The following is a 20164-nucleotide window of genomic DNA, read 5'->3' as shown; positions in this document are numbered from 1 at the left end:
TGTTCAGCATAACTTCCCTGCTTTTGTACTGAAAACGTCCTTTTATGAAGCCCAAAGATCCCATATATTTTGCTAACCACTCTGTTAATATGTCCTGCCACCTTCAAAGATCTATGCATATGAACCCCTAGGTCCCTCTTTTCCTGCACACTCTTTAGAACTGTGCCATTAAGTCTATCTTGTCTCTCCCTATCCCTTCCGCAAAAATGTATTACCTCACACTTCGCTATTTAATTCCATCTGCCACTTGTCTGCCCACGAAGGCAAATGACTTAGACACTCCTGCCTCGGTTGCGCAACTCAGAATTCTCCAGGTAAGTTTGGAAAGGCAAAATCAAATTGCACAACTGTATGTTTTTCCAACATGTTCTCAGGATTTGGTTGACGCTGGAAAAGGTTACGTTTATTGTCCAATTTACTGGGCCAGGGGACATTAAGAGTGAACCACATAGTATTGGTCTGGAGTTGTCTTTGGGCCTGACTGGATTGGGTTGGCATGTGTCCTGGCCTGAAGGAGACCAACTCCTTCGGACCACTTTAATTTATTTTCTGAGATCAGCCTGCTAATTATTGAATTCTGTTTATGGTAAAGAGTAGTCAGTTGGAATTTCAAAAGGGAAGGTCACGCTTGACCAACCTTACTGAATTCTTTGAAGAAAGTAACAAGGCATAGCCAAGGGTAATGCAGTAGATATAATATTTTTGGGATTTTTAAAAGGCCTTCAATAAGGTATTGCACAGTAAACTCAGAACTAAGGTCAGAACTGTGCAGTCAGGGGATAGGTAGCAGAATGGTTACCAAACTGGATACAAAACAGAGCATCAGGATTAAGGGCAACGACTCAGACTGCCATAAGGTGGGAAGTAGTGTTCCTCAGGGACCGCTGTTCACAATTTAAACAATTTGGACTCGAATCAGAAATACAATTTTTAAATTGTGGACAGCACCAGATTGTGGAATGTAGTTAATACAGAGGAGGGCTGTGACAGGTGACAGGAAGAAATTAATAAACTTGCAAAATGGGTGTGCAATTGGTAAATGAATTTCAGCATAGGTAAGTGTGCGGTGGTGCATTTTGGAAGGAAGAATAAGGAGGTCACATACCGCTTGGAAAATTAGAGTCTAAAGGGGTAGAGGAGCAGACAGTTTGCAGGTACAGATACACAAATTACTAAAAGTAGTAACACAGGTTAATAAGGCCACTAAAAAAAGTAAACCAAGCACTGGGGTTTATTTCTAGTGGGATAGAATTAAGAAGCAGAGAAGTTATGATAAACTTGTATAGAATCTTGGCTAGACCACATTTGAAGTACTGTGAACAGTTTTGGTCTCCTTATAAAAATGTGATCGAGACACTGGAGAAGGTACATAAAAGATTCATAATGATAGTATCTGAATTGAGGGGTAGTGCTTATCTTATACTTAGCTGAACTGGCTGGGGTTCTTTTCTCTATAAAACAGAATACTGAGGGGTGACCTGATAGTGCTCTTTTAAAGTTATGAAAGGGTCGATAGGGTAAACAAAGAGATGTTTCCACTTGTCTGGGAGACCAGAACTAGAGATCATAAATCTAAGATAGTCACTAACAAATCGAATAGGGAATTCAGGAGAAACTCCTTTACCCAGAGAGTGGTGAGAATGTGGAACTCGCTACCACAAGGAGTGGTTGAGGCAAATAGCATAGACACATTTAAGGGGAAGCCAGATAAGCACATGAGGGGGAAAGGAATGGAAGGATATACTGATAGGAGACTTGTGTGGACCTTAAACACCAGCATAGACCAGTTGGGCCGACTGGCCTGTTTCTGTCCTGTAGACTTGATGTAACTCTTATGTAAAACTTGCCATGGTCGGATCTGAACTCACGAAGTCCAGCACCAAATCTCCTCTGCATTACCACAGATCATGTGGGCATAGAGTGGAAATTCCACATGCCCATCATCACTGAAATCCTAAAGTGAAATTCTTGTCTCAATAGTTTTAACAGAAATGCTTAAAAAAGAAAGTCCTAATTTGAGGCCATTACTAGTTATCTATAGGAAGCATTCTACCTGCTGAGTGACTACACTGTCCTAAGGTCAGACACTGATCGTAACATTAAGTATTTTAGTGAGGGCTTGGATATGAAGCAGAGTCATTTTTAAATTAATTGGGGCTGTGTGTGTTTTGCCCTGAATAGTCCACAAGCAGTCATTCTCCAGAGACATCTCTATCTCCAATCGACACCATGAATTCTCTCTCCAATTTTGAGTCTGAAATGGACCACGATGGACAGGGGAATTACTCTCTTTTCCCAGCCCTCGATAATGTGACAATTTTGTCCGGAACCAGTGAAGCGCTGGAAACGTAAGTTTTGCTGTCAGTCCTTTCATGATTCATTAATGGGGCGGGGGTCTTACTACACTTTGGTTATAAAACGCTAACTGTTTTAACGGGAGGTCTTGTTGGAATTACTCGTGTTTCTCCCTCACCCTTTGTTCTCTCCATTTATGTTGGGGGTCCTGGTCAATATTTACCCTTCAATGAGTACCGCTAAAATAGATTACTCATTTATCACATTGCTGTTTGTGGGATCTTGCTGTGTGTAACTTGCCTGCCATATTTACCTACAGTACAACAATGACTACACTGCAAAAGTATTTCATTGGCTGTTGGGACGTCCTGAGAACTCTTCCATTTAAAATGTTCCAAAATTTTCTCTGTGCTCCTCAGGTCACTGAACCTCCTAGACACCAATTACCCTCTAGTATTGAGGGACAAAGGGATAAAAACAAGGATTTGAAAACTGAAAGGCAAATATTGAAGGCACAAAATTCATTTTCTAGAGAGTCTGGAGGCCTGCAGCCTCCCCAGAAATTGTTGAATTCTTTTTTATACATATTTAGTGCAATTTCCAGTATTTTGGAATATATAATGAACATGGAAATTGCATTTTTTATATAAAAGAGGAAAATGTTATTTGGGGATGAAATATTTTCTTTCTTGTACCAGTAGCAGCAATTAATTTATCATTATGAGAAGTTTTATTAAATTTTCATCTAAAAGGTTGGAGGATTTTAGCCCCATCTGATTGATCACTCTAATCAGGCCTGTAGGTGGAATGTTCAGAAGTGAGCACATCCTTCCACATCAGGCACTGCCCCACAGATAGGACAGATGTGCATTTCTAGGGGGATTCAGGACAGGTTGTGCTGGAAAATATTTATATGCCATGTTGTATTCCCCCTGGGATCTGGGAGAGAGCAGGTGGGATTATAAGATCTAGTAGCATTTGGAGCAAATTCAGGAACACTGGTTCGGGGATTACTAAGGGAGCGGTTCTGGGATCCACAAAATTGAGGAGGGTAGTTTTTGGATCGGGCAACAGTGGGGTTGCAGTCTTGGGGGATTTTAAGCAGAGGGAGATCCTTAGATTTGTCACTGGCCACCTACTACTTGTCCATCAGCAATGTTGGGTCTGTTGAAACTTTCAGGACTGAGATGGATAGATATGTCACATCTTCTCTAACTCCCTGTCTCTTTCCCCCTCATGTTGGTGTTTTTCCTGCTGTTCGGGTTGGAGAAACAGTTGTTTAGTTTTCATAAAACGAGAAGAAAAGACTTACATTTTATGCCATGCCTTTCACAACTCAGGGCACCCAAAGCGTTTTACAGCCCATGAAGTATTTTTGAAGTGTAGTCACTGTTGTAATGTAAGAAATGTGGCAGATAATTAGCTCACAGCAAGCTCCCAAAACCAGCAATGAGATCATGACCAAGTCATCTGTTTTATTGATGTTGGTTGAAGGATAAATATTGGCCAGGACATAGGGGATAACTCCCCAGCTTCTCTTTGACATAGTGCCATGGGATCTTTTATGTCCACCTGAGAGGGCAGATGGAGCCTCGTTTTAACCTCTCATCCAAAGGATGGCATTTCTGAGTGCAGCACACCCTCTTAAGTGTCATCTATCTCCCTGTCATAGGTGTTTGAAGAATGTGGGTAAGAACAGGGAAATGGCATGAGAGTAGACAGCTCTGGCTGAAGAGAAGGCACTGGCATAGGTAGTGGCATGAAGAGGGAGGTGGTTACCTCCTGTGCTGTAAATTTTATGACTCTAATCATTAGAGTTCTGAGAATTGTTTTGAAGTTAGCAGTACAGGAAGAGAAAGGGGGTGCTAAGGTTAATACGAAGGGCCAGTGACACTGAAAATATGATCAGTGTGAATCTGTACGTATTCTTTATTGAATAATAAATTTTGGGTTGGACTCTTGCAAGGGCTGTAAGAGTGTTTCAGATGTAGTCCTAAATCATGATAGCAAATCGCAAGTGATTTATGAATGTTTTGTCGGGATTGTCTTTGAATCATTACTGCACAGAAGGAGGCCATTTGACCCATCGATTCCATGCTGGCTCTCTATAGAGCAATCCGGCTAGTCCTATTCCCCGCTTAATCCTGTAACCCTGCAAGTATTTGCCTTAAGTGTCTATCCAATTTCCTTTTCAAATCATTGTCTCTGCTTCCATCACCCTCGAAGGCAGCAAGTTCCATGTCGTTACCACTTGCAGTATAAAAAAGTTCTTCCTCACAACCCCCCTGCATCTCTTGCCTAAACCTTAAATCTGTGTCCCCTAGTCCTTGTACCATCAGCTAATGGGAACAGCTTTTCTTTGTCTACCTTATTTAAATCATGTACACCTCTATCATATCTCCCCTCAATTTCCTTTGCTCCAAGGAGAACACCCCAGCTTCTCCAACTTAACCTTATAGCTAAAATCCCTCATCCCTGGAACTATTCTGGTAAATCTCCCCTGCACCCTCTCAAGGACCCTCTCATCTTTCCCAAAGTGTGGTGACCAGAACTGGACTCAGTACTCTAGTTGTGGCATAACCAGAGCTTTATAAATGTTCAGCATAACTTCCCTGCTTTTGTACTCAATATCCTCTATTTATGAAGCCAAAGATTCCATGTGTTTTGCTAACCACTTTCTCAATGTGCCCTGCCACTTCAAAGATCTAAGTACATGAACGCCCTGGTCCTTCTGTCGCTGACACACTTGAGAACTGTGCAATTAAGGCTATATTGCCTCTCCCTGTCCCTGCTGCCAAAATGTATCACCTCACATTTGTCTGTATTAAATTCCATCTTCCACTTGTCTGCCCATTCTGCTGGCCTATCTATGTCCTGTTGCAGTCGATTTGTATCCTCCTCACTGTTTGCCACATCTCCAAGTTTGGTATCATCAGCAAATTTTGAAATTTTACTCTTTATTCCAAGATCCAAATAATTTGTATCTATCAAAAATGCAGTGGTCCTAGCACTGACCCTTGGGGAACACCACTGTCTACCCTCCTCCAGTCTTAAAAAAACCCTCCACAACTCGCTGTTTTCTGTCCTTAAGCCAATTTTTCTTATCCAATTGGACACCGACCTTCCTATTCCATGAGCCTCAGTTTTGTTAACCAGTCTTTTATGTGGTACTTTGTCAAATACTTTCTTAAAATCCAGAGACAACATCCATTGTATTCTGTTTATGCACCTTCTGTTATTTCCTCAAAAAATTCAATTAGATTAGTCAAACATGGTCTGCCTTTTACAAATCCATGCTGGTTATCCTTAAGTGACTCAAACCTCTCCAAGTGCCTCTTAACTTTTCTTCCTGATTATTGCTGCTAAAACCTTACTCATCACTGATGTTAAACTGACCAGCCTGTAATTACTAGGAATGTCCTTACACCCTTTTTTGGATAAGGGTGTCACATATGCCACTTTCCAACCCTCTGGCACCTCCCTCATATCTCGGGAAGATTGGAAGATAATGGCAAGCCCTTCCACTATCTCCACCCACTTCCCTTAGCAATTTGGAATGTAGGTCATAAAGACATCTTATCCACTCTAAGCATAGCCAGCCTTTCCAGTACATGCTGCCTATCAGTTTTCACCCCATCCATTAGCTCTACCACCTCTGCTTCTACCAATATTTTGTCAGCATCCTCTTCCTTGGTAAACACCAATACAAAGTACTCATTTTGTACTCTAGCCTTTCCCTGTACCTCTAAGCCCGAATAGGCCCCACCCACCTCTTACTACCCGCTTATTATTTACATTTTTGGGTTCCTTTTTATGTTAACTGCCATTCTTTTCTCATATTCTCTCTTTGCCAGTCTTATTTTCCTCTTCACCTCCCCTCTCAACTTTTTGTATTTGGCCTTGTTCTCGCTTGAAGAATTCACCTGACATGCATCTACACCCTCTTTTTTTGTTACATCATATTGTGTTAAAGCCTGTCACATTCGTTTTGGATACTGAGTCATACAGGCAAGGAAGATCTCATATTTGCTGACTTGGCCCGGTTAGCAGTAGGGCTTCTACTCTTGGACTAGGAAAAGAAAATGAGCCAGAAGCTTGGCATCATTTAACTACTGTCTCCTGATTCATCTCCTCTCTGTTCATTTTTAACCTTGCTGGCCCGGTTGATGGCTGTTCTTAGCATACATATCATTTTAAAGGAAATCGCGTATCATCATAGACAATGTAATGAAAAACAGTTTTTTTTTCTCCCTACTAGTGAACCAACAGCTGACGTGAGTGACAAGCCAAACATGACATGGTTGGATGCTGCACAGGTATGCACTGTTATTCAGTCAACATACTAGTCCATGTTATATATTGCCCTTCGTGTCGAGAATGGTTGGGTCACCAGAAGTTTCATGGATTGCTCCAGATCTAGGTGCTACCCTCGGCAAGCTGTTCCAGTGCAGTCATCACATTGGCATCCAACCCAATAATGTGGAAGATTTCCCAGCTTTGTCCTATCCACAAAGAACAGGATAAATCTAAATGGTCAGTTACCTGCCTTTCAGCCTCTTCCCAATCATCAGTAAAGTGATGGAAGGAATCATCATCGTTGTGGGAACCATCAGTAGTTGGTGCTATTCACAGTGACACATGGGCTGGTTAGAGACTCTGTCGCTGTAGAGCTTTAAGGTTTTCCTGCTTTCTGCTCAACCTCCACGGATGTTTGCTTGTTTTGAAAGTGAGAGATGTCAGTAGGCAGCATGATGCTCCATTGCAGCCTCTCCAGGACTGTGTCCCCACAGGCATCGGTTGTTGGATACCTGCCTGTCCTACACCTCCAGGTCCTTGTCTGTGGTGGCCCATATTCTTTTGAAATACATTGGTTGCTGTTTCCTTGAAATGTTCCCAGCACCAGAACCCTCATAGACCACAGAACCCAAATGCTATCAGACACCGCTCTTCCCAAAGTAGCCTCTAACTGACTTACTGTTGAAATCAACCGTCCAGTCTTGTCCCTGCTGCCGAACGAATTCTTCCAGACTGATTTCACCCAGTCTACTGAATGCCCCCATAGCCACCCCACTGCGTACTCCCAGACTCATTTCTCCGCTCATCTGAGGACCCACACATCAGCCTTCTATTCCTACTAGCCTCATCCTCAAGCCCAACAGTTACCCTGAGGCACCATGTGCTCCCAAGCCCCACACTCCACTTCTTCCCAGCACTGGTTTCCTTCCCAGGCCGAGAATCCAGCCCTTCACCTTTGTTCCGACTTGTACGTATTCCAGCGCTCTCTTTGCCTAATTCTGATATTCACCTCTGACCATCATCTCAGTACATACCCTAGGGTTTTAAAAAAAAGTTTAAAAAGAAGAGATATTGAGTACCTCAATGCAGTAAAGTGTGTCCGAGTCACACAAAAACATTGCAAGATATCTGCATGAGAGCAGAGATAGAATGAAAGATTTATGAAGTAAGGGAAAGAACCTGAGACAAACAGAGACACAGACGCCATTATAGGAACAATATGAGATCCATAGAAAGAGAGAGGAAAATGATTGCATATTAAAGAACCAGCGTGGCAATTTGAGAGTCACACCTAATGGGTGAAACAGTTGCAGGAAGAGTTTGGCCAGGGGAGTGGCTAGTTCTGTTGCACAGGTAGTGCTGAAGACTCATGGACTAGAGTTAGCCTCTCCCGTAGCAAAGTTCGAACATTACAATGTGGAAGATTGTCCATGTATGTCCTAGCCACAAAGAACAGGACAAATCAACATTAGCCATTTACCGTCCTATCATCAGGAAAGTGGTAGAAGGAATCATCAATAGTGCCATCAAGTAACACCTACTAACCAGTGAGTGGCTCACTGATGCTCAGTCAGGGTTCCATCAGAATTTCTTGGCTGCAGACCTTGTCACAATCCTGATCCTGACTTCAACACAAGAGCTGAATGTCAGAGGAGGTGGGGATAACTGCCCTCGACATGAAGGCAGCATTCTATCAAATATGGCACTAAGGAGCCCTGACAATACTGGTCAGTGGGCGTCGGGGATTGGGACAGAATAAAGAGAGCTTTTTTCCATACAAATATCAGCGCTAGGCCTCACGCAGGAGTGTTTGGTGCTGATGCAGGGTACCTGAAATGGAAAGTGTTTCGTTCCCAGCAGTAATGGATGACAGGTGAAATTGTGAGACTAGCTAAGAGGAAAAAGGAAGCATACATAAGGTCTAGGCGGCTGATGAAAGACGAAGCTTTGAAAGAATATCGGGAATGTAGGACCAATCTGAAACGAGGAATTAAGAGGGCTAAAAGGGGTCATGAAATATCTTTAGCAAACAGGGTTAAGGAAAATCCCAAAGCCTTTTATTCATATATAAGGAGAAAGAGGGTAACTAGAGAAAGGATTGGCCCACTGAAGGACAAAGGAGGAATGTTATGCTTGGACTCAGAGAAAATGGGTGAGATTCTAAACGAGTACTTTGCATCGGTATTCACCGAGGAGAGGGACATGACGGATGTTGAGGTTAGGAACAGATGTTTGATTACTCTAGGTCAAGTCGGCATAAGGATGGAGGAAGTCTTGGCTATTCTAAAAGGCATTAAGGTGGACAAGTCCCCAGGTCCTGATGGAATCTATCCCAGGTTACAGTGGGAAGCAAGAGAGGAAATAGCTGGGGCCTTAACAGATATCTTTGCAGCATCCTTAAACACGGGTGAGGTCCCGGAGGACTGGAGAATTGCTAATGTTGTCCCCTTGTTTAAGAAGGGTAGCAGGGATAATCCAGGTAATTATAGACCAGTGAGCCTGACGTCAGTGGTAGGGAAGCTGCTGGAGAAGATACTGAGGGATAGGATCTATTCCCATTTGGAAGAAAATGGGCTCATCAGTGATAGGCAACATGGTTTTGTGCAGGGAAGGTCATGTCTTACCAACTTAATAGAATTCTTTGAGGAAGTGACAAAGTTGATTGATGAGGGAAGGGCTGTCGATGTCATATACATGGACTTCAGTAAGGCGTTTGATAAGGTTCCCCATGGCAGGCTGATGGAGAAAGTGAAGGCGTTTGGGGTCCAAGGTGTACTAGCGAGATGGATAAAGAACTGGCTGGGCAACAGGAGACAGAGAGTAGCAGTAGAAGGGAGTTTCTCAAAATGGAGACGTGTGACCAGTGGTGTTCCACAGGGATCCGTGCTGGGACCACTGTTGTTTGTGATATACATTAATGATTTGGAGGAAAGTATAGGTGGACTGATTAGCAAGTTTGCAGACGACACTAAGATTGGTGGAGTAGCAGATAGTGAAGGGGACTGTCAGAGAATACAGCAGAATATAGATAGATTGGAGAGTTGGGCAGAGAAATGGCAGATGGAGTTCAATCAGGGCAAATGCGAGGTGATGCATTTTGGAAGATCCAATTCAAGAGTGAACTATACAGTAAATGGAAAAGTCCTGGGGAAAATTGATGTCCAGAGAGATTTGGGTGTTCAGGTCCATTGTTCCCTGAAGGTGGCAACGCAGGTCAATAGAGTGGTCAAGAAGGCATACGGCATGCTTTCCTTCATCGGACGGGGCATTGAGTACAAGAGTTGGCAGGTCATGTTACAGTTGTGTAGGACTTTGGTTCGGCCACATTTGGAATACTGCGTACAGTTCTGGTCGCCACATTATCAAAAGGATGTGGATGCTTTGGAGAGGGTGCAGAGGAGGTTCACCAGGATGTTGCCTGGTATGGAGGGCGCTAGCTATGAGGAGAGGTTGAGTAGATTAGGATTATTTTCATTAGAAAGACGGAGGTTGAGGGGGGACCTGATTGAGGTGTACAAAATCATGAGAGGTATAGACAGGGTGGATAGCAAGAGGCTTTTTCCCAGAGTGGGGGTTTCAATTACTAGAGGACACGAGTTCAAAGTGAAAGGGGAAAGGTTTAGGGGGGATATGCGTGGAAAGTTCTTTACGCAGAGGGTGGTGGGCACCTGGAACGCATTGCCAGCGGAGGTGGTAGATGCGGGCACGATGGAGTCTTTTAAGATGTATCTAGACAGATACATGAATGGGCAGGAAGAAAAGAGATACAGAACCTTAGAAAATAGGCGACATGTTTAGAGAGAGGATCTGGATCGGCGCAGGCTTGGAGGGCCGAAGGGCCTGTTCCTGTGCTGTAATTATCTTTGTTCTTTGTTCTTTTTTTGTTCTAACAGCCCTCACCTTTTATTAACACAAAATTCAGACTTTATTCTAACCCGAGCTATAAATTTCACTTGTCGTTTTCAGTACTGCCTTCAGAGTTAGCAGTTTATGGACTCAGAGTTGGTGAAAAGTGTTCACATGTTTTATTACAGATTGTTCTGGAAGAGGCTGGGAGACCGCTGCACATCAAGGAAATCAAGCAGAGGATACTGGACCGAGGACTGGTACAGTCAAAGTAAGATGGCATTTAGTATAGAACTTTCACGCAGTTGGCAAACCTGAGTTGGGTGCAAAGCGACGAAAGGCCTGAAGGTCCCAGGGTTGTTCGCTGGTCAGTGCTGTTGGCTGGGCTCTGCCGTGGGGGTAGGTGGAGTCCTACAAATGGTTTTGGTGCTCCTGAGCTGGAAATGAGAAAGTCAGAATCAGAGAATTGTTACAGCACTGAAGGAGGCCATTTGGCCCATCGTGTCAGCACCAGCTCTCTGAAAGAGCAATTCACCTAGTGCCGTTCCCCAGCCTTCTCCCCGTAGCCCTGCACATTCTTTCTTTTCAGATATCAATCCAATTCCCTCTTGAATGCCTCGATTGAACCTGCTTCTACTACACTGTCAGGCAGTGCATTCCAGATCCTAACCACTCGCTGCGTGAAGAAGTTTTTCCTCGTGTCGCTTTTGGTTCTTTTTCCAATCACTTTCAATCTGTGCCTTCTTGCTCTTGATCCTTTCACGAGTGGGAACAGTTTTCCCCTATCCACTCTATCCAGAACCCTCATGATCTTGAATTCCTCTGTCAAATATCCTCTCAACCTTCTCTTTCCCAAGGAAAACAGTCTCATTGTCTGCAATCTATCCTCATAATTGAAGTTCCTCATCCCTGGAACCATTCTGGTAAATCCTTTCTGCACTCTCTAATGTCTTCACATCTTTCCTAAAGTGTGGCGCCTGGAACTGGACACAATACTCCAGTTGAGGCCGTATCAGCGTTCTATACAAGTTTAACAATACTTCTTGCTTTTGTAATCTATGCCCCTATTAATAAAGCCCAGGATGCTGTATGCTGTATTAGCTGCTCTCTCTGCCACCTTCAATGATTTATACACATATACAGCTAGGTCCCTCTGCTCCTGCACACCTTTTAGAATTGTACCCTTTATTTCATATTGTCTCTCCGCGTTCTTCCTAGCAAAATGAATCACTTCACATTTCTCTGCATGGAACTTCATCTGCCACTTGTCTGCCTATTCCACCAACCTGTCTATGAAGTTCTACACTATCCTCATAGTTCATAATGCTTCCAAGTTTGGTATTATCCACAAATTTTGAAATTGTTCCCTGTACTCCAATGTCTAGGCCATTATTATATATCAGTAAGTGCAAGGGTCCTAACACCGACCCCTGGAGAACACCACTACAAACCTACCTCCACCCTGAAAAACGTCCATAACCACTACTCTCTGTTTCCTGTTACTCAGCCAATTTTGTATGCATGTTGCTACACTCCCTTTTATTCCACGCGTTAAAACTTTGCTCATAGGTCTGTTGTGTGGCAATTTATCAAATGCTTTTTGGAAGTCCATGTACACCACATCAGTAGCATTACCCTGATCAACCTTCTCTGTTACCTCATCAAAAAAACTCCAGCAAGTTAGTTAAACATAATTTGCCTTTCAGAAATCCGTGCTGGCTTTCCTTAATCAACCCACATTTAATTTTGTGTATTGCTGAAAACAGAGACATTTTGTCAAAGCTTTTCATCTTGCACTCATCAGGACAACTCGCAAGAATAACAATGTAAGGGAAAGCAACAAATTTATACTGTATGAGAAGAGATTAGGGCAGCACAGTGGCGCAGTGGTTAGCACTGCAGCCTCACAGCTCCAGGGACCCGGGTTCGATTCTGGGTACTGCCTGTGTTTGCAAGTTCTCCCTGTGACCGCGTGGGTTTTCGCCGGGTGCTCCGGTTTCCTCCCACAGCCAAAGGTGATAGATAAATTAGCCGTTGTAAATTTCCCCTAGTGTAGGTAGGTGGTAGGGAATATGGGATTAGTGTAGGATTAGTATAAATGGGTGGTTAATGGTCGGCACAGACTCGGTGGGCCGAAGGGCTTGTTTCAGTGCTGTATCTCTAAATCTAAATCTAAAGACGAGCAGGTTGATAGGTAAATTGGCCATTGTAAATTGCTCCTAGTGTAGGTAGATGGTAGGAGAATTGTGGGAAGGTGGGTATGTGGTAGGGAATATGGGATTAATGTAGGATTAGTATAAATGGGTGGTTGTTGGTCAGCACAGACTCAGTGGGCCGAAGGGCCTGTTTCAGTGCTGTATCTCTAAATAATAAAATAAATAAATATATGTAGCTTCCAGTATGCGCAGATGCGCCACACTGCGAGCTCGACTGACAATCTTAAATTGTTTTGTGACGGGTAGGTCGTGCCTCACAAACCTTATTGAGTTTTTCGAGAAGGTGACCAAACGGGTGGATGAGGGTAAAGCAGTGGATGTGGTGTATATGGATTTCAGTAAGGCGTTTGATAAGGTTCCCCACGGTAGGCTATTGCAGAAAATACGGAAGTATGGGGTTGAAGGTGATTTAGAGCTTTGGATCAGAAATTGGCTAGCTGAAGGAAGACAGAGGGTGGTGGTTGATGGCAAATGTTCATCCTGGAGTTTAGTTACTAGTGGTGTACCGCAAGGATCTGTTTTGGGGCCACTGCTGTTTGTCATTTTTATAAATGACCTGGAAGAGGGTGTAGAAGGGTGGGTTAGTAAATTTGCGGATGACACGAAGGTCGGTGGAGTTGTGGATAGTGCCGAAGGATGTTGTAGGGTACAGAGGGACATAGATAGGCTGCAGAGCTGGGCTGAGAGATGGCAAATGGAGTTTAATGCGGAAAAGTGCGAGGTGATTCACTTTGGAAGGAGTAACAGGAATGCAGAGTACTGGGCTAATGGGAAGATTCTTGGTAGTGTAGATGAACAGAGAGATCTTGGTGTCCAGGTACATAAATCCCTGAAGGTTGCTACCCAGGTTAATAGGGCTGTTAAGAAGGCATATGGTGTGTTAGCTTTTATTAGTAGGGGGATCGAGTTTCGGAGCCACGAGGTCATGCTGCAGCTGTACAAAACTCTGGTGAGACCGCACCTGGAGTATTGCGTGCAGTTCTGGTCACCGCATTATAGGAAGGATGTGGAAGCTTTGGAAAGGGTGCAGAGGAGATTTACTAGGATGTTGCCTGGTATGGAGGGAAGGTCTTAGGAGGAAAGGCTGAGGGACTTGAGGTTGTTTTCGTTGGAGAGAAGGAGGAGGAGAGGTGACTTAATAGAGACATATAAGATAATCAGAGGGCTGGACAGGGTGGATAGTGAGAGTCTTTTTCCTCGGATGGTGATGGCAAACACGAGGGGACATAGCTTTAAGTTGAGGGGTGATAGATATAGGACAGATGTCAGAGGTAGTTTCTTTACTCAGAGAGTAGTAGGGGCGTGGAACGCCCTGCCTGCAACAGTAGTAGACTCGCCAACTTTAAGGGCATTTAAGTGGTCATTGGATAGACATATGGATGAAAATGGAATAGTGTAGGTCAGATGGTTTCACAGGTCGGCGCAACATCGAGGGCCGAAGGGCCTATACTGCGCTGTAATGTTCTAATTCTAATTCTAATTCTAAGTTTGTCAGCGTAATTCTTAGCACACTGAGGATTATTTAGCAAATGTTGTCCAATCGCGGAATCACATCTGTCATTCACCATAAACTGGTACATTCTCCATGGCAACGCCTCTACCAATTAGAGTCCACTTGCCAACCAATCAGCACTATTTTCCCATGCAGTATAAATTTGTTGGTTTTCCTTACATTGGTATTCTTGCGAAATGTCCTGATGAGTGCAAGACGAAAAGCTTCGACAAAATGTCTCTGTTTTCAGCAATACTCAAAGTTCTGTACTACCAAACGACTATTAATTTTGTCCCGAATTATCGTTTCTAGATGCTTCTCCACCACTGGTTAAACTGACAGACCTGTGTTGCTGGGCTTATCTTTACAACCTTTTTTGAATAAGGTTGTAACATTTGTAGTTTTCTGTCTTCTGGCATCACCACTGAATCTGAGGAAGACTGGAAAATTATGGCCAGTGCCTCCTCCCTGATGTAAAATGAACGTGCTTGGATGTTGGTGAGGATGAGAATTGGGCTACCTCAGTAGTTGAATAGCTTATTGCTACTCAGTCTAGGCTCACACAGGAATGGGCAGTTGGCAAAGTACCGGAGGGCTGCTAGCCCCTGTGGTGCTGTCACCATCAGGCACTTGCAGATCAGGAATTACGCAGAGAGCTGCAGAGTAGAACTGCCTGTGTCCTGCCCTATCAGTGTGTCACAGTCCGAACTTTAGTAGAGCAACAGCCATTTAAGGGAAGAAGAATTTAAGGTTGGCAGAAATGAGACTTATGACAGTGCAATCCTACTGGACAAAATTCACTTGTTAGTATTTTGTGTGTTGCATAGCAGTGCAGGATGATTTTCTCATTTTCGATATAGTGTGTTATACAATTCAGGCAGTGTGCGAGGGCACTGGTACAGCTCCCTCTGGTGGAAAATAAGATCATTGAAATTTAAGTACCAAAGCAGCCCATTTAGCTCAGTATAGCACAATCAGCGCTCACTCCTCTGCTAAAGTAATCCCTTTCAATCTAATTTCATGCTGTATCTGAGCAGCCAATAATTTGTTTTTGATATTTATCTAGTTCTCTCTTCATAAGAATTGTAGAATGATAATAGAAGAAGACTGTCGTGCCTGTGCCAACCCTTTGGTAACACTATTCAATTAGTCCCATTCCCCTGCAAATTTTTCCCCTTCAAGGATTTCTCCAATTCCCTTTTCAAAGTAACTATTGAATCTGCTTCCACAGCCTTTTTAGGCAGCACATTCCAATCGTAGAGTCATAATTGCACAGATAGAGGCCATTTGGCTCTTTCAGTGCATGCCAGATCACAACAACTCACTGCGTTTAAAAAAAAAATTCTTCTCATCAGCCCCTTTGGTACTTTTCCCAATTATCTTAAATCCGTGTCCTCTGGCTACTGAGCCTCCTGCCACTGGAAACAATTTCTCCTTATTTACTCTATCAAAACCCTTCATGATTTTGAACACCTCTATCAAATCTCCCCTTAACCTTCTCTGCTCTAAGAAGAACAATCCCAGTTTCTCAAATCTCTCCACGCAACTGATGTTGCTCGACTCTGGTACCATTCTAAAAAAAGTTTCTCTGCACCCTGTCCAAGGCCTTGATACCTTTCCTAAAGTGTGTTGACTACATACATACATACTACATCATACTAGAGGCAGCATGGTTTTGTGAAGGGGAGGTCATGTCTCACTAACTTGATCGAGTTTTTTGAGGAAGTGACGAAGATGATTGATGAAGGAAGGGCACTGGATGTTGTCTACATGGACTTCAGTAAAGCCTTTGACAAGGTCCCTCATGGCAGACTGGTACAAAAGGTGAAGTCACACGGGATCAAAGGTGAGCTGGCAAGATGGATACAGAACTGGCTCAGTCATAGAAGACAGAGGGTAGCAGTGGAAGGGTGCTTTTCTGAATGGAGGGCTGTGACTAGTGGTGTTCCGCAGGGATCAGTGCTGGGACCTTTGCTGTTTGTATTATATATAAATGATTTGGAGGAAAATGTAGCTGGTCTGGTTAGTAAATTTGCATATGACACAAAGGTTGGTGGAGTTGCGGATAGCGATGAGGATTGTCAGAGGGTACAGCAGGATAGAGATCGGTTTGGAGACTTGGGCGGAGAAGTGGCAGATGGAGTTTAATCCTGACAAATGTGAGGTAATACATTTTGGAAGGTCTAATGCAGGTGGGAAATATACAGTAAATGGCAGAACCCTTCGGAGTATTGACAGGCAGAGAGATCTGGGCGTACAAGTCCACAGATCATTGAAAGTGGCAACGCAGGTGGATAAGGTAGTCAAGAAGGCACACGGCATGCTTGCCTTCATCGGTCGGGGCATAGAGTATAAAAATTGTCAAGTCATGTTGCAGCTGTACAGAACCTTAGTCAGGCCACACTAGGAATATTGCGTACAATTCTGGTCGCCACACTACCAGAAGGATGTGGACGTGTTGGAGAGGGTACAGAAGAGGTTTATGAGGATGTTTCCTCGTCTGGAGGGTATTAGCCATGAGGAGAGGTTGGATAAACTCGGATTGTTTTCACTGGAACGACGGAGGTGGAGGGGCGACCTGGTAGAGGTTTACAAAGTTATGAGTGGCATGGACAGAGTGGATAGTCAGAAGTTTTTTCCCAGGGTGGAAGAGTCAGTTACTAGGGGACATAGGTTTAAGGTGAGAGGAGCAAAGTTTAGAGGGAATGTGCGAGGCAAGTTTTTTACATGGAGGGTGGTGAGTGCCTGGAACTTGTTGCTGGGGGAGGTGGTGGAAGCAGATACAATAGCAACGTTTGAGAGACATCTTGACAAATACATGAATAGGATGGGAATCGAGGGATACGGACCCCGGAAGTGTGGAAGGTTTTAGTTTAGCCAGGCATCAAGATCGGCGCAGGCTTGGAGGGCCGAATGGCCTGTTCCTGTGCTGTACTGTTCTTTGTTCTTTGTTCTACAATACTCTAACTGGGGTCTAACCAGTGATTTATAAATGCATAATATAACTTTCTTGCTTTTGTACTCTCTGCCTATATTTATAAAGCCATGTTCCTTTTTTAACAGCTTTCTTAATTTGTCCTGTTCAAAGATTAGTGTACATGCACCCCAGGTATCTCTGTTCCTGCACCCCCTTCAAAATTGTACCATTTGAGTTATATTGCCTCTCCACATAACACTCCTAATTTTAAATACTGTGTCCAGATGTTAGCTGTGGCCCAGTAGGAGATCTGCTGCCTTGGAGTCAGTGGTCATGGGTTCAAGCCCCACTTCAAAACTTCAGCAAATAATCTAGGCTGGCACTTCGGTGCAGTACTGATTAGTGCTGCACAGTCAGTGGTTCCATCTTTCAGATATGACGTTAACATGTCTTCTGTCTTCTTGAACAAAAAAAATCCTGTGGCACTATTCAAAGAAACACAGAGAAATTCTCCTTGGTGTATTGGCCAGTATGAATCCATCAAGCAGCATTACTGAAACTAATTATCTGATTGTTTATTTTATTGTTGTTGTGGGATCTTGCTGTGCATAAATTGGCCGTTGTGTTCACGACATTACAAGAGAAATGACACTTCAAAATACTTCATTGGCTTTGAAGCGCTTTATGACATCCCAAGATCCAACATGCAACTAATCTGCACCACAGTCAGTGTCAAACTGCCTTACATTATTGACTGATTGTCTTGCTTTCCTTCCCTGTAGCTCCAAATCTAGCCTGGAAGCAGTTCTGTATCGAGAGGTAAGAATTCTTTCTATCCATGTGGACCTGTTACTCCTTTATTTTCACTGTTCATTACATCCTGATGGTACAGAAGGCATGATTCAATTGTAACAACCATTTTAATAAAATATCTCGATCTCTCCTGAATTATTTTTGGCTTCAAAGGTAGAAAATGGGCCACAATATTATTGGCATTCCCTGGGGAGCGTATTACCAACTTTCCAAAGATTAATCTTGGGCTTTTTGTGCTCACATTCCTCTTCCTAAATTTCCAAATCAAACACTGTTTAAAAATTAAATTAAAAATTGCACCCCTGTGTACTTTCCTTTTTTCCTACAATGCCTGTGATCTGCAGTTTTATTTAAGAAGGGTATGTTTGTATTGGCATCTATATTGTCATTGTAACTCAAGCTCTTACCAATTTATTGAGGGTCAGTGGTCCCAAGCATTGAGGCATGAGGGTTAAACTCAGATTTACCATAAAACAGCTCCATTCTTTTTCCCTCTCCCCAACATTCTGCCCTAATCTCTCCTGAACTTTGACTAAGTCTTCAGTTACTTAATGTCACAGCTGAGAAAGATCTTTCCTCACCTGTTGTTCATATATAGACACTTCTAGGAGGTATCCCTGAACAACAAATAAGAACAAGAATCCTAATCTGTCATCCCCCACAATCGTTCCGCCCACAGCTCAGATCAGCTGGTGATGTGGATCAGAGATGAAACCTGGATCTAGGCCTCTGTGGCTCAGCTGCTCACTGATCAGCTCATTGAGACTATTTATCTTCCTTAAACATTTTGATTTTTCTCTGTACCATCCCAATTCTACTTAATCCTAGATGCAGTGACGCTCTCTAGTTAGCGAGCTGTGAACTGTGACTCAGTGAGACATGGAACAGCAGCTCTCCTGAGTCCCTGTGCATCCTGGACTGTATTTTGACCACCAAAAGCTGCAAGATGTCCTAACAGTTGCTGCACAATATATTGATGCGAATTCAACTATATTGACTTGAATAACTTTGTGGAATTTAACTCCGACAAAACAAGATTCTTTAGCAAGGTTTCTGCCTCCATCAAGTAATGGTGTGCGCAGCTAGCGGGTTTTGCAGACATTCTTTTGCAGTTTGGAATTTCTGTAACCAAGCACAGGGTGGCACAGTGGCGCAGTGGTTAGCACCGCAGCCTCACTGCTCCAGGTACCCGGGTTCAATTCTGGGTACTGCCTGTGTTTGCAAGTTCTCCCTGTGACCGTGTGGGTTTTCGCCCGGCGCTCCGGTTTCCTCCCACAGCCAAAGACCTGCAGGTGATAGGTAAATTGGCCGTTGTAAATTGCCCCTAGTGTAGATAGGTGGTAGGAAATATGGGATTACTGTAGGGTTAGTATAAATGGGTGGTTCTTGGTTGGCACAGACTCGGTGGGCCGAAGGGCCTGTTTCAGTGCTGTATCTCTAAATAAATAAAAAAGCACCTGTTTGGGAAGCCCAGTTTTCATGTACAGAGAGCCACATCAGCAGCCAGCTGTCGGGGAGAGGGACACAAGAACAGGGCATTCCTCTAGCAGCCATCTCTTTGTGGTAATATCAAGCTTTTAGATGCTGTGGGGCATCCGGGGACTGATGTCCTCGGGGGAGTATTTGTTGGGGAAGGTTTAAACAAAAATGGCAGGGGGATGGGTACCTTTGCAAGGAGTCAGAGGCGGGGGGAATCAAAGACAAGAACAAAAGACAGTAAGGGGAATAAGAAAAGTGATAGGCAGAGAAATCAAGGGCCAGAATCAAACAGGGCCACAGTGAAAAATAGTGGGAAGGGACATCTAATGTTAAAAAGGCAAGCCTTAAGGCTTTGTGCCTTAACGCGTGGAGCAGTCGCAATGAAGTGGATGAATTGATTGTGCAAATAGATGTAAACGGGTATGACATAGTCGGGATTACGGAGACATGGCTGCAAGGTGACCAGGGATGAGAAATGAACATCCGGGGGTATTCAGTATTTAGGAAGGACAGACAAAAAGTAAAAGGCGGTGGCGTTGCATTGCTGGTTAAAGAGGAAATTAATGCAATAGTGAGGAAACATATTGGCTCTGACGATGTGGAATCTGTATGGGTAGAGCTGAGAAACACTAAGGGGCAAAAAACATTAGTGGGGGTTGTATATAGACCCCCAAACTGTAGTGGTGATGTTGGGAATGGCATTAAACAGGAAATTAGAGATGCATGCGATTATGGGTGACTTTCATCTGCATATAGATTGGACAAATCAAATTAGTCACAATACTGTAGAGGAGGAATTCGTGGAGTGTA

General features: G+C 43.6%; 1 protein-coding gene across 6 annotated transcripts in view; it reads left to right on the top strand.

Moving 5' to 3' along the window:
• tbrg1 (transforming growth factor beta regulator 1) overlaps positions 1-20164 on the top strand; it is a 134069-nt gene that overhangs the window by 15679 nt on the left and 98226 nt on the right. For 5 of the 6 annotated variants that reach the window (XM_068020258.1, XM_068020260.1, XM_068020259.1 and 2 more), the window contains 4 exons: positions 2182-2348; positions 6554-6611; positions 10626-10708; positions 17845-17881. In XM_068020258.1, coding sequence (XP_067876359.1) covers positions 2182-2348; positions 6554-6611; positions 10626-10708; positions 17845-17881 — 345 coding nt within the window. The remainder of the gene's footprint in view (positions 1-2181; positions 2349-6553; positions 6612-10625; positions 10709-17844; positions 17882-20164) is intronic. The other variant, XM_068020262.1, reaches the window with a different exon arrangement.

This window comes from Heterodontus francisci, chromosome 42 (assembly GCF_036365525.1).
Source record: "Heterodontus francisci isolate sHetFra1 chromosome 42, sHetFra1.hap1, whole genome shotgun sequence".
In the NCBI taxonomy this organism is placed as follows: domain Eukaryota; kingdom Metazoa; phylum Chordata; class Chondrichthyes; order Heterodontiformes; family Heterodontidae; genus Heterodontus; species Heterodontus francisci.
The sequence above is the reverse complement of the archived record's forward strand: the minus strand, read 5'-3'. Positions and strand labels throughout refer to the sequence as shown.